The sequence below is a fragment of the Diospyros lotus genome, chromosome 5 (genome assembly GCF_014633365.1).
Source record: "Diospyros lotus cultivar Yz01 chromosome 5, ASM1463336v1, whole genome shotgun sequence".
Lineage (NCBI taxonomy): Eukaryota > Viridiplantae > Streptophyta > Magnoliopsida > Ericales > Ebenaceae > Diospyros > Diospyros lotus.
Window position 1 is genome coordinate 1,325,784 of NC_068342.1, and position 15,071 is coordinate 1,340,854.

Consider the following 15,071-nt stretch of genomic DNA (forward strand, 5'->3'; position numbering starts at 1 on the left):
TATAGTTTTCATTCTTCTCAATCGATAAACAGTTCATCAATTCAAATTTCAACAAACGATAAATAGTAAATTCTTTGAAATAGTATAAACAATTCGTCGCATTTGAGAAATTATAATATCATAAAATCTTGTGTTTAATCCTATATTCATTCAAAATTGTGCAATCATTTGTATTTATCTTGAAATTAAGACTTTGAGTTTCAACTAATGGCAAGATTGTCCATACAAATTTCTCACCTTACCAAAAAAAAAAAAAAAAATAGTATCCTTTCCAAATTCATAATAATTTAATTTAAAATTAATAAGAGTTTAGGGATTGACTTTATTATTAATTTTAAGTATGATTATTATAAATTATTGTTAATTTTAAACAAATTATTATAAAATTTATGTGGCTTTTGTAATTTAAGAGTGTCATCTATTCATAAAAACTAACAATCAAAACCACCAGTCCACTCACAAAGCAAACATCACAAAAATTGCAAAAACAAATACTTAAAATTGCATGTTTGCCACAATTATCGATCATATAAATGAAAATGTTACTTGGAAACATAATTATAATATTTTTTGTGATATTTATACATATATATTATAATGTGAAAAAACTGAGAGGTTGTCGATCACAATTAATTTTTGGATCGGACCATCTCACTATCTCTAAAACTCATAATCTACATTGATAGTCCAAGTGTACAAACAAATTTATCACAAATCAAATTTTGATATCTGACCCATGTAATAGACACAAATGATTGCATAATTTTGTATAGAGATAGAAATAAACTCACGACTCCACTATATTTCAAATTTCTAAATATGTGTGATAGACTATATATGTTATCTTTGAAGGTTGATACTTATGTATTAATATGTCATATTTGATATCACATCGATATAAATATCCAACTTACTAATAAATAATTGTGGCCCAATGTCAAATTGATTTCATATTAATTTAAAATTCAAAATGAATAGAGGTCCATGTTCCTTACAGGAAGATTGGGAATCCTCCAAACTCAAATAATTGTGGCCAAATGTAAATTTGATTATCCTTTGGGAAATACACGATTTTTCTTTTATTATATATATATTTTTGTTTCAATATTTTAATTTAAAAAATTGGCATATCAATGCCTAAACACATCGCATCATTATATTTTAGACTAATCACATGCTATCATATAATCTAAAGATGAGCATCATTTCAGTTAAATTGAAATATTTGAATTGAATTAGTCGAAATTGTCGATTTAGTTTAATTCAAGCTATAATTTGGTTCAATTCGATTTCTAAATTTGACAGAATCGGTTATTTTGTTGGCTTTAGTCTCCGTATTAAAAAAATTAAAATAATCAAATCAAGTAAAATGTTAAAAATGACATTATTTGTGCACATTCATATTTTAGTTTTTCAATTATTTTGTTTTTTATTTTAATTTATTTGATTAATTTAATTTTTTATTTTTTAAAATTTATTGAATTTGAGAATCTATTCAATTTTAAATGTTAAACTCTTATTATAAATAAATAAATAAATAATAGCATGTGATTAGTTTAAGATACAATAATATGATGATGGCTCGGGGATCGAGAATATATTTTCTTCCCCAGCACAGACGCCAATTTGTAACTTTCAGAGCATTTATTTTTTGAAATTTACACATTTGTCGCATCCTCCACGGCATGTAGAGCTATCTCCTGGCTCCTATGGCTGTGGATTTTAAATTTTGTTATTTTTTTAAAAAAATGATAATTTTATGCACGCAAATAAATTTAATAAATAATTTTTATAAACTATAAATTTATAAAAATTATGTTCGAAATTAACAAGGGTTCATAATAATAAATCCGATTACTATTACGAACTAATTATTATAAATTTTATATATCATGTCAATTTATGAAGATTATTTGACTCGTAACATTAATGAAATGTTCTTGATACACAATATTATTTTGATCACAAGTTTATTTAAAATTATCTTGATCATAACACTTATAATAAAAAGTAAGGTTGGATTCCTCGATCTATTTCTGATGCCTAAGTTAATATAAAATATAAATATTCAAATAATAAATAAAATAAATTAGATAAATTTATTTGTAGGGTCATACGTCTTTTATAAATAAATCACGTTAAAATGAGATATTGAGTACTATTTTTTAAAATTATTGAGCTGACTAGTTCCGTGCCAACAATGGATGATTTGTTGGGCTAGATTAGGATAACAAAAAAATCTTTCAAATTCATATCGAATCCTCTATAATTAAAATTTAAAAATTGAATTAATTGACTTATCTCTTAAATTTGGATTAAATAAAAGGACACATGTCATTGTCTTCATAATTAGGGCTCTTTATTTTTTGAGATAGTTTAATAATTTTGTCTTGAATTAAAAATCTTAAATAATTAATTTATTGGATAATTAAATAGTAGCTAAGATATTATGATTAGAGGTAGCGACAAAACGTGAAGAAAGGGTGGAAGAATCAATGCCTCTTCGCTTTCGAGACTCATTCATGGGTTGCCATCAAAATGCAGGTCCGTATTCATTCAGTCAGTCGGTGACCTCCCCACGGTGGATGCGTGGAACCATGTTGGACGCAACCAAAATCAACACAATACATAGGGGTGAGCCACGAAGTTGGTCCAATTGCTAAGCTCAAACCAATAATTTCGACTACTTTTGTTTAGTTATTTCGATTTAACTATTATTTTGTCCATTCTTAACAATAGACTTATTCATTGGGTTTGGAAACTTGACCGTCTCCTATTTTTTGATCGATTTAATAAATATTATAATTTAATTATTAAAAATTAATTGAATTTGGGGAACTAATTTTAAATCTTTAAATGAAAGAACATAGATACTATTTGAACACTTACTTATAATATTTTTAATAGTACTTATACATTGTTACATAAAATATAACAAATTAAAAAATATAGTTATCGCAAATAAGTGTCAAAAATAGTATTTTTAAATCAAGATAGATATGCCTCTCCTTTTCTCTTGTTTTGCTTTGCTTTGCTTTTGAGCTGTCAATGTGATTTTGTGAATTTAAGGTCCCCACGAGGCCCCCATGACCCAACCCCCAACACCACCCCCCTCCCATGGGGGCATTGAGGGTAGTTAACCCTACAAGTATAGAATCCCCCCACTATAAATCATGGGGGGCATCAAGGGTAGTTAACCCTACAAATATAGAATATTCAAAGATAATGGTAAAGTGTGATATATATATATATAGGTACAAATTAAAAATAAAATATTTTAAATAAATATTCATTACATGATAATTTATCGTTGCAATTTAGTTTTTATATTTTTTAGACAAACCTTAAATGAAGATTAAATTTAATACGATGATAAGTTGAAGTATATGTTATAATGAGCATGAGTTTAAATCTTATTAGTATAATTTATTTTTGTCTTTTAAATAAAATATAAAGAAGGTATTTTAAAAACTCACTTTCCCACAAAGCTTCATAAATTGTAACGTCAAAACCTATGATGCACGGAAACGGCTCGGAGGCGCCGTTTCGGCGTTTCCGAACCGTTTCCCGTTTCGGAAACGGGAAAAAACGGCCCGAAACGTTTTCGGGCCGTTTGTGTAATTTTCATAAACTTCTGGGCCGTCTCAGCAATTAATGAGTTTTGCTGGAAACGCGTTTCCAGACTTTCAGCCGCTTCCAATGGCTTGAAAAAAAGCCTTAACTCCCTAATTTTTTCCTCTCCTCCTCCTCCTCCTATTCTTCTTCCTCTTCTTCCAGTTCGAGTTCGATCGCCTTCGCCCTTGTCGCCATCTACTTTCGGTCCGGTTGCTTCGTCACTCTCGCCGCCGTCTGGTTCGTCGTTCTCGCCACCGTCTGGTTCGTCGCACTTGTCGCCGTCTGGTTCGTCGCACTCGTCGCCGTCTGGTTCGTCGCACTCGCCATCAGCTTCGTCGCACTCGCCGTTAGCTTCGTTTCGGTGCTCCTCCTCGTCTGCTTCCAGCGCCTCCTCGTCTGCTTCCAGCACCTCACTTCGTGATCTCGTCGTCGTGCCGTCGTGTCGTCTTCTGCTTCATCGCCCTCATCGCCATCAGCTTCGTCGCACAGTGTTGGCTTGTATAGTTGTATGTATTTAATTTAAGTGAGTTTTGTATCCAATTAACGTGTTGTATGCAATTACAGTGTTGTATGTTTACTGTTTATATTTGATTTTTTTTATTTTTTTATATTAAAAATTATATTTATAAAAAAACCCCTATAGTTTTTAAATTTACAGTTTGCCTCGCGTTTCCGTTTCCTACCTTTTTAGAAAAATGTCGTTTTCACGTTTCCGTTTCCTATCGGAAACGTCTCCCGTTTCCGTTTCCGTGCAACCTAGGTCAAAACATCGTTTACTTATATAATAGGATAAATAATAGATTTGTCAAATAAGTTAGTAACGTATATTAAATACAAAAGTTTATATTCACACTCAATATTCATGATTCTAAAGATTTTATAATTTTTTAGGGATTTATTTTTTATAATTAATATCTCATTAAAATATTATTTAATTTCAAAATTATCAATTAATTTGAATCAGATATTTTAAGATTTATTTTATTATTATTTATATGATTTAATATGACAAATTTTACTTTAATTGTCACAATAAAATATAACTATCTTATTTTATTTTACTTGATAATTGTACATGCAAGAGAAAAATATGAGCTTGAGAATTGTGCCTCAAGTCTATACCCACAAGGGAATAAGGTAGTGCTAGATCTTTTAATTTCGTATTCTACTCTCAAATTAGTAAATATCGTTAAAAAAAAATAATGATAAAATTTTTGAGACTTGATTTTAATTCTAGAATCCACCCTTTATATAAAATAAAAAATACGAGATATTTGAAATTATTTTTTGAAATGGTCAAGTTTCTCGAGATTTTTTTTAAGATTTTCGAGTTTACCTATTTTCAAATAGTAAAATATTTAAATTAAATTGAAATTGAAATAAATTTAATCTAAATTTGTCTAGATTAAGGTTAAGAGGTTAGATCTGAGTTAGTTCTTTAAATATAAAACTATATCATGACACGTGTCATCCTCTTATAGGCCTAATTTTTGGACAGTGGGGAGGCCGAATTGGATTCCCAGGGGACTCTAATAATTTTGTTGTGCCACGTCAATACTTATTGAGTAAATATTTAAATAAGATTTAATTGCAGTGTGCACCCAAGATGTTTTATATAAGGAAAGGGGCACGTGATGTGCAGGTCCAAGGACACATGCATGTTCCCTTGCACCATGTTTGGCGCAGCCCACCACGTTTTTTAGTCTTTTAATTTGACTCTTATACTTGTCCTCTTTTATCCCATCAAAAATGCTATTTGGACATCAAGTTGTTACATTTTATATAACATTTAATATTAACTCTTTGTAAGACTGTTTATTTTGTTTAAATTATTCCTCTCAAAGCTAATTAAGTATCACATAAAATGTAACAACTTTGTGCCCAAATAGTAAAATCGATATTCTTCTTAACCTCTTTCCACCCAATACTTACCATCTCTATTTTCTTTCCTTTTATTTATAAAAAAGAAAATTTTCAAAAATATATTCAACAAGTAAAGGCATTTAGTTGCCCTCAAGGCTCAACTTGAGTGGCTCTGGGGCTCTCATAAAGGTACAACAAGTGCGGATGTTTTCGGGTTCGAAATCAAGAGAGCTCAGGTCCTGATTTACCTCCCTCTTATGGTGTGAGACTGCAAGGGTAGGGGCGCCTGTTCTGAGCGTTACTAAAACAAGTAAAGTCATTTAGTTATTGTGTAAGAAAATAAGTACATTGATTCAGTCTATTTGGCTATTCGCTTGTGTTTTTTTTTTTTTTCTCTTAATTGTCCTAAGTTAAGATGTAAAGATTGGATGCATCTATAAATACATACAAAGAGTGCTAATTAATCCTTAGATCGACTTGAGAGCTAACTTGAGTTAAAGTAGTTGATCGTTGTCGCAAGTGTCATCTTATGCATTTTTTTTTTAGTGTGGGAAACTCGAAAAGTCTTTGATCAATGTACACCATTTGATTGGGATCGTCTTATACTCTCTAATATCCACAACTCATCACGCTTTCAGTTTGAGTCGACAAACAAGTGAGTCGCAAGACAAAACTTAGAATTTAGCCATTTTAATTGATGCAAATTATCAACACCTGTATAGGGACAAACTTGAACTCATAACCTTATAATAACCTAAACTCTCAAATGTGTATGGTAGACTATATGTGCTATCCCAAAGGAGTTTCATCTTAAGCATCTTCACTATTATTAAAGGGCTTGTTTAGTTGTTGAAAATAATTTTTAATTTTCTATTGAATAATTGAATTTCTAGTGAGAAAGTATAATTTGTTTTTTAATTTCTTAACTTTATACTATTAATTAGAAAACATTTCTTTTGATTTTTTTAAAGTTTTCTAAAAATAAATGTTATAGTTTTTTAAAACATAAAATATTACATTATTTTTAATTATAAAAGTAAAAAATATATATTTTTTAAATTAAATCGAATCCAACCTAACCCATCAATGTCTTTCATGTAATTATTATATTCAATAATAAATTTTGAAGCCAATAGCCCAATAAAAACCTTCCCATTAGTTGGGCTTAGAGAGTAGAATTGCCAGGCCCATTTAGGAAACAATAGAAGACCTTTAATTTGGGCCTGGCTCAGCTTTAAAGGAGAACATAAAAGAAAAGAGAGTATAATTTTCTCTTTTTTTCACAATTTTTTATGAGAAAAATAATGTAAAATCAAAACAATTTTTGGAATAAAAGATTATATATATAGCAATTATGTAGTTTTTATAAACAGATAAATACTACCAACATATAGCTTATTTTGTGTGACAATTCTCTTTATATAGCATTAGCACTTTGGATATATATAGTTTGGTCATGCAAGTTTTTGCAACAATTTAATTTAAAAAGTTAATGCTATACAAACAAATTTACTAGATTTCTTTACATTAACAAACGATCAAGTGGTATGGTTTGTCTTATATCATTCAAGTTAAGGGAGCGCATGAGGTTGATAAATGGCAATTGATCTCCCTCTTAGTCATTGATTACTTAGCTATCGTAACTTGGTGGCTCCCTAATTTGAAAGAAAGTTATGTTTGTTTTCGTATTATGCTTTCAAAATTTTGGCACAAGTTTACATATAAAATGAAAAAACTATAATAGATTTAAAACCCATTATATTTACACTATAAATTTTTTTGCCCAAGAAGTTCTACACCATTGATGCCTAATGATAACTCTGACTCCTAGTAAAAACCCTAGCAAATGACAATTGCGACAATCCCAAAGTTGAGTAACTCCAACGACTCCTCAACTAGATCCAACTGTTCTGCGATAAAAATGATCAAATCTGACAAGTTTCAAGTGAGAGACAACATATCTAGGCAACTCTCCAACTATTGTCCAACGACTACAACTAGATTGGAATGATTTTGGCGACCAGGAACTCCAACAAGAAGGGGACTACATTTGGCGAGATTCATTGTCAGATTTGGACACTTTATTTTTAATATTTAATTAAACTATTCATATCAAATTTATTACTAATAGTTGTAATGTTTGAAGTATTGCATATCTCTTTAATGATTTCTTTTTACCCAAGCACAAATTTAATTTTGAGCACAAATTTAAAAAATTAAATGCTATTTTCAATTTTAGCTTTGGAGACAACTCGCGAGAATGAAAAATAAGAGAATGAAATGAAATAGAAAATTATATAAAACTCAAATGAATCTTGAATTAGGTATATAATTAAGGATCCTCTCTTTTGCAATCTTATTACTAACCAAGAACCATTAGGGTAGGGTACAAAATGAAGTCCTTGATTTGGGCACAATGCATGCTCAACCATTTATGTCAATTATACATTATCCATTATATATATATATATATATCCAACACACACAAAGAAAAAAATGTAAAAAAAAAGAAAAGAAACCATAAAAACAATCCTCCCTTCTCTTGGGCCAACACAAACCCCTCAATCAATCCTTATTTCCCATTTGGCCACTTCTATCATGATCTCCTTCTTCTTCTTCCCCATTTGCAGCAATGGCGGCTGCACCAGTACTCTTAGTATTGTTTATGTTATCATCACTGCTTTTTGGCAGTGGCAGAGGCAAAGGGGTACTGATCTTCGTCGCCAGCTTATCATTCTCCACGCCAACTTTCCCGCCTTTCTTTGATTCCTTCTCCTCCTCCTCCTCATCATCTGTTTCTTTTTCTTCTTCTTCTTCGCTGGGCACTGATCCATTTGCGGTTTCTTCCTTCAGCAAAGGCAAGCCACTCACTGGAGTGCTGGCCATTGATGACTCAACGGCCTTGCTCTGATCTTCTGTCTTGTACTTGTACCAGGACGCCCAGTACAGATAGTTGAGGAAATTCAAGCAGCTGAGAATGGACAAGAACCAGTAGAACAAATCCAGGTGGTCCTGATCCAGATCCTGCCCGTAGAGCCACCCCCGTCTGCTCGGCGCCACCCTTTTGGTCACCGAGTTGATTATGTTGACGAACACGGTGCTCAAGAAGTAGCCGATGGAGAGGGAAATCCAGGTGAAAGAAGTGGACAAAGATTTCATGCAAACGGGGGCTTCCTTGTAGAAGAACTCGAGGAGGCCGACGAGAGTGAACATGTCGGCGATGCCGAAGATGCCGTACTGGAAGGAGAGCCAGAAGAGGCTGATGGGCTGGAGGGGGTTCTTGAGGGACTGGCGGCGGCGCTTGACCTCAACCAGGGCGGCGACTGCCATGGAGACGGCGGAGAGGACGAGGCCAATTCCGACGCGCTGGAGCTGGGTGATCCCAGAGGCGTGGCCGGTGAACTTCCTGGCGAAGGGGACGAAGAGGAACTCGTAGACGGGGATGAGGATGGACATGAAGAGCAAGGGGATCACGGGGATGGATGAAGCGGGGACTTCGAAGGATCCAAGGTATCGGTTCATGCGGTAGCCTTGCTGGACGGAGAATGTCTGCAGCTGGGCCAGACAGGTGTTCATGAGTATGGTGCTGGCGATGATGGGGAGCATTCTGGTTAGAATCTTCACTTCCTCCACCTGCGTCACGGAGCATACTGTCCATGGCGTCCACTTAATATTGGTGTCTTCTACGTCCTGCTCCAGGATGGCAGCTTTGTCCAGGCACCTGGGATCATCTTTTTAATTAGCTCAGATGTATATATATTGCATGCATGATCTTATAATATATATACGTAGAGTACGTACCTGAATTGAGGGGTGTGAGAGATCTTCTCTTCCAGTGAAAACGAGTCCTTGTCACTGATCTCATACAATTCGTTGGCGTTCTCCGGCGGACTCAACCGCCGGTTCTTCACGGCCACAAATATAACCTGAGCAATCCTAATGATGGGGACGGTGACGGGCGCCTGGAGGCGATAGAAAGGCTTGCCGGCGGCCATGAAAACGAAGCCGACGAAGGTGACGACGGTGCAAATGAGGAAGCCGCGCCACCACCCCTCGTTGCTGCTCACCCACACGATGACGGTGACGCCGATGGCCCCGCCCAGCGTGCTGCTCAGCAGAAGGTAGTTGAAGTAGCTGGCCAGCCCCTTCGCCTCTTTTGGGTCCCTGGCGTCGAACTGGTCGGCCCCCAGCGCCGGCAGCGCCCCCTTCACCCCCCCGGCGCCCAGCGCCATCAGGCACAGCGACGCGTAGAACAGCACGGCTATGCCGCCCTTCACGCAGCTCGACTTGCCGCAGGCGCTCGGCTGTAGGCTTGGGGAGTGCGCTTGGATTGTCATCAACACCAGTGACTGCCATTTAATCCAAGTTAATTGCTTTCATAGCTTCATACTCTTGTCACTTTTCAAAATACTATTCAAACACTTTAGATGGATATCTTAATTATAAGTCGATTACCAGAACTTCAAGAAAGCCAAAGATGAGGGCAGTGGAGTAACGGTTGAGGAGGGTGTCGGAGATGAAGCCGCCCACAAGAGAGAGCAAGAAGGTGGAGCCCATGAGGTTGGTGAGCGTGTTCGCAGAGCCCGGTACGTCGAAGTGCATCTGCAGGTTGAAGTACAGCACCAGGCTCACCATGTTCGACACGAACGCCATGTTCTCAAACTTCGCCAACACTGCACCATTCATCCATTTGGGTGTGCAATGAATAAACTCATTAGACTCGGCTCGATTCGATTCGACTCGACTCAAGCCTGCGTTCTAGCTATTCATGCAATTTAAATTTGCTTGCTTACCGAAGATGAAGGAGGCAGCTCTGAATCCACCCTTCTGATCTTTGCCGCCGCAGTAAGCACTATTACTACAACTACTGGTCCATGGCTTCAGGGCTGAGTAGAAGACTGGTGCTGCCACTTCCTCGTCCCCCTGCACGTTAATCACAATAATATCGACGAATCTGAGATAGACATGACCCAGAGAGAGAGGAGCTAGGGAGGAGTTGAAGATGGCTTACCATGGCTGCCGGGGCTTTGGCTTGGCAGTATGTAGGAGGAGAGAGAGGAGAAGCTATATATGATACAATTTAAACAAATTACTGGTGGTGAAATGCATGCTCCAGGGTGGAGGCGATGGAGGAATTACAAAGCTATATAGCAGTCATGTGGGCATCGTCGTTTATAACGATGATATATATCGATGATGATATAGATGATGATCACATGAGATTCATCGCCATTTTCTTTCTCTTTCTCTCACTGTCTCGTTACTGTCTGGTATGGTATGGTGGCATCTTCTCTTGCTTTTCTCTGTATATACAAAGGGGTCAATTCAGTTCAATTCAACTTCGTTGGAGATGACAGATCGATCGAGACAGGTGGAGCCGCATTTCAAATTCCCAATGCTAATCCATTATATATATTTAATTACACAGCATATTTATATGCTTTCAAATGTGGATTAAACCATATCTCCTTGCTCGTCAATGGAACCATATATATATGCTGCCATTAATTAAAAGTTAATTTTGCTCATATCCTAATGCATCAGTACTGCGCCGAATGCATGCTAATAATTCCCCCAAGTTTTTGTGTATCCATATGCCCACAGCTTACAATTCTCTAAACCATATTTTTATTTTTATCCTTTTATATTTTTATTGTGTGATCACTTAAAATTTTTATTATTTTGATTATACCTTGATGTACAAATTAATTTAACTTTGATATACTTTGACTTTTTTTTCGTGTCACAATCTGAATTTTTTTGTTATTTTGATTATATATTTGTCTTTATAGTTTTTAGTCAATTTAATTTTTATATTTTTACGTGTAAAAAAATATATAAAGTGACATAACAAAATATACTTTAAAGTATAGGGATTAAATTGATTAAAAAACATAGATTTATGAGTGTAATAGAAGTAAAAAATAAAAAAAATAGATTATTACATGAAAAAAATGTCAAAATACAAGAATAAAAAATGTAAAAGTAGCAATGTAATCGAAATATCAAAAATTTTAAGTAACCACATAAAAAAATATAAAAATATAATAACAAAAATATAAATTTAACTGTTTAGAATTGCACAATTTACATATGAGTTATCAAACCAATCCACCGTATGAGTCTAAAGACTTAATGCAACCATATACCTATGATCGCATGATTTTCATTAAAACTGTAACATATGACTTCTAAGTATATGCTTTGATGGTACTTAGTCTGTAATTTTCAAATATAACTAAATAAAGTGTTGGTGACACATGGCACTTTCTCAATATAGCACTCGTGTCACTCTATGATTAGTCCACGTGGAGATTAAGAATCTCTCGTCAAGTTTCAACTTAATTTCAAAGACATTTGATCAAATTTAATATCAATTTTGATATAAGTAAAGTTTAATTAATTATGACTAATCAAATGAAGCATCTGACACATAAAAGCACTTGTACATAATCTGATGACCTGTCCATATATCATGTTATAAACACAATTTTAACATAACAAAAAGGGTCATTTTGATTATAAAAAAATCAAAATTGATAAAAAAATAAAAATAAAAATAAATCACATAAAATAATTATAAAAATGACCTAAATTATAAAAAAAAATTGGGTGAAATTTACCTTTAATTATTCTAAGAAGAAATTAAGGGCAGGCTCTATTATAATTTGATGGCTTCTCAGTGCTTATTTCTAGGTCAAGAGATCTAATTGTACTACAATTTATTTTCTTGGAAGTGAATTTTGTACCCAATAGATGGATATTAATTTCCAAATCCAAGTGGTGATCATGAAAATATTTTGTCTATTTGTGTAGGGATGCTAGTGTAGAGTGCTTTCCTAGTGCTCAATAACCATAAAATCTAAATTATTAATATTATTGAAAAAGAAAATGAATTACATTCTCACACATATTCTAAAAATTTTTATCAAAAATGCTATTTAGACACTCGAATTTGATATTTTTATTGATATTCTGTAATGATATGACACACAATACAAGATATCAATACAAAGTGTCACATACAAATATCAAAATAACATTTTTGATTTATAAATGCTACATCTCACTATTATTATATAAAAACTCAATTTATATGCTAGTACCTAGCTTTTTTTAATATTAACGTCATGATTATATATGATCTTATCTAAGCATGTTGAGATATATACTGTCACCTTTAGGGACAAAATAATATAGTGGCACTTTTGCCCACTCCCACATAGGGCCTCCCAATCAATTAGCATTATATATTGGACCATTTGAATAAGGTAAAGTAATCTCCCTTTACATATATGATGTTGTTTGGTAATTGGAATCAAGAACACACCACACTGTTGGTTGAGTTTATGTAAATATGGAATTTATGTCTTTTTTAGTATGTTTTGACAGTTAAATTAATATTTAGTATTTTAAAAGTGAGCAAAAGGGTAGAGTAACAAATAGATTTGTGTAATAAGTCCCCTACTTTATGGAGAAATTAATGTTTATATAGTTTGATCCAAGATGATCCGGGTATAATTTTTGTTAAAATTTTCTTTATAACATGATCTCTAGATAATGTTTTAGACGATACTTGTCGACGCATAATTTCTAAACTATACGAGGGCCACTAAAAAATAGTGATATGTGATACTATTTAATAGTGTACGTGCCACATTTAAAATAGCGTGTAAAGAGATTAAGAACTCATCATCAGTGTGTATACAATGTTTAAATTGGTAAGAATTCAATCTTAGGCAGGTGGCTAGCTTAGGTGGGGTTGAAGGCAAAGGCATGAATTCAAAGAAGAGGGGTCCAAGGAAAAGAAGGTGCGGCTCTTCTAGCCAGAGGTGAAGGACCAATTCAATCACTTTAGAGCTAAGATTACAACTCACAAAAGGATCTTTGAAGTCCTGGAAGAGCATCCATTGAGTCCATAAAAGGACAGAGGATGGGGCCTCTCATCATGCATGTACAGACACCCTCCCATGTCATTTTCTATCATTCTGGTCCCTTCCACCCCCAGCCAACACTTCATCAGTCTTATCACAGTCCCAAAGAAAGATGAAAACCATGCCACTGCCATATCCATCATCATCATCCTCTTGCTAATTACTCCCTCAATTACACCAATGTCTATGCAGCCCTTTTGGCCCCATTTTGGAATCATTTTCTCAAAGGGGATTCAGTTTTGGGTCCTTTTCTTTCTTTGTTTTGCGCTGATCAAGCAATGAGCCTGCTCAATTACCTGCCTTGTTTTGTAATACATAATCATCATCTCTATATGCCCATCATTTCACACATTTTATAAGCATAGTTTCTAGCTAGCTAGCTATCTCCCAATCCATTCATATCCATGTATTTTCAAGCTATATATATACATGCTGCTAGCTAGCCAATAATCAGAGTTAACCTGCAGCTATATGGAAGCATGCTAGGACAGTAATCACAAGTTGTTAAATGACTTAACCTTTGAAAAACAGCCGTGTTTGACTAGCTTAAGTGGGCACAGCTTACATGTATGAAGTAGCAGATTCAAAGAAAGGAGAATAGAGGTAGATATATGTATAAATCTGTGAGAAACTTGTGTAGTTGATATATGGGTGTCACTTTCAGGTGAATGGATAAGACTCCCGAAGAAAAGGAGATCTTAACTGAAAGGGCAGCAAGGACTTGGTACACACGAACTTTTTAGGGCAAAAGAATGGTTGAGCAGAGCTCTCTGCAGTCCGCACTGAACCTCCCCTTTGAAAACAGCTCTCATCCTGACCCATCAATGAGTGGTTGCATCAAGAGACACCTTTTGGGGGTTAAGTAAATTCCTGTTCAAAGAAGATTCTGCTAGAATTTAATTATCTCAAGTGTGTGGTCCATTGCCTTTTTGTGTGTAGAAAAAGTAAACGCTTCCACATGCAAGCAACCCCACCGTGTGTATTTGCCTTAATGTGTTCTTATTCACTGTGTCCTGGGGACTTGAAAGAGGGCACATGTTTTTGGGCTTCAATTGCCTCTTTTCTTCTCCCTTTCCCTAATTCGTCAACTAAGATGTACTTTAAAGGTGCCTCCTTCACTGCAACTGGGGCATTCATTCCACAGCTTTCAGATATAAATACAAGAGTGTATATATATATATACATATATATATATACATATATATATATATATTCCTTTTGCAAAACAAGTCTCTCTCTCTCTCTCTTTCACTCTGTGGTTGAACTGTTCTTTTCTTTTCCCAGTAATCTATGGAGGCTTAGTTTGATGGGCTTATTAGCATTTCAAAGCCCCCACAATACATGTTTCAGTACCCACCTGCACTCAAGCATTAAGCAATGCCCCTAAGCATGTTTCAATCACAATGACTACTCAACTAACGCTTAATCACACCCAATAATAAAGGTACTTAGAAAGATTGACACTTTCACCCAGCTATCCAAGGCTCGGATCCAACTCAATTATATTGTACAAAGGCAACGCCCATATATAGTTACTCTCCCAAATTCATATTTTTACCATTATACTTTCCAAATATTTTGTTATTTCGATTACATACATATACTTATATTTTAAAATTAATTTAATTTTTATATTTTAACATTTTTTCGTATGACAAA

The 15,071-nt window shown here is 34.4% G+C and overlaps 1 protein-coding gene across 1 annotated transcript; it reads right to left on the reverse strand.

The window, feature by feature from the left end:
• Positions 1-7,798: 7,798 nt before the first annotated feature.
• LOC127801228 (protein NRT1/ PTR FAMILY 4.5-like) lies at positions 7,799-10,743 on the reverse strand. The gene is made up of 5 exons (XM_052336156.1): positions 10,490-10,743; positions 10,272-10,401; positions 9,934-10,151; positions 9,280-9,827; positions 7,799-9,199 (listed from the first exon to the last, which is right to left on the reverse strand). Exons 1-5 carry the CDS (start codon positions 10,490-10,492, stop codon positions 8,044-8,046), a joined length of 2,055 nt encoding a protein of 684 aa, XP_052192116.1. The 5' UTR covers positions 10,493-10,743; the 3' UTR covers positions 7,799-8,043.
• Positions 10,744-15,071: the final 4,328 nt, after the last annotated feature.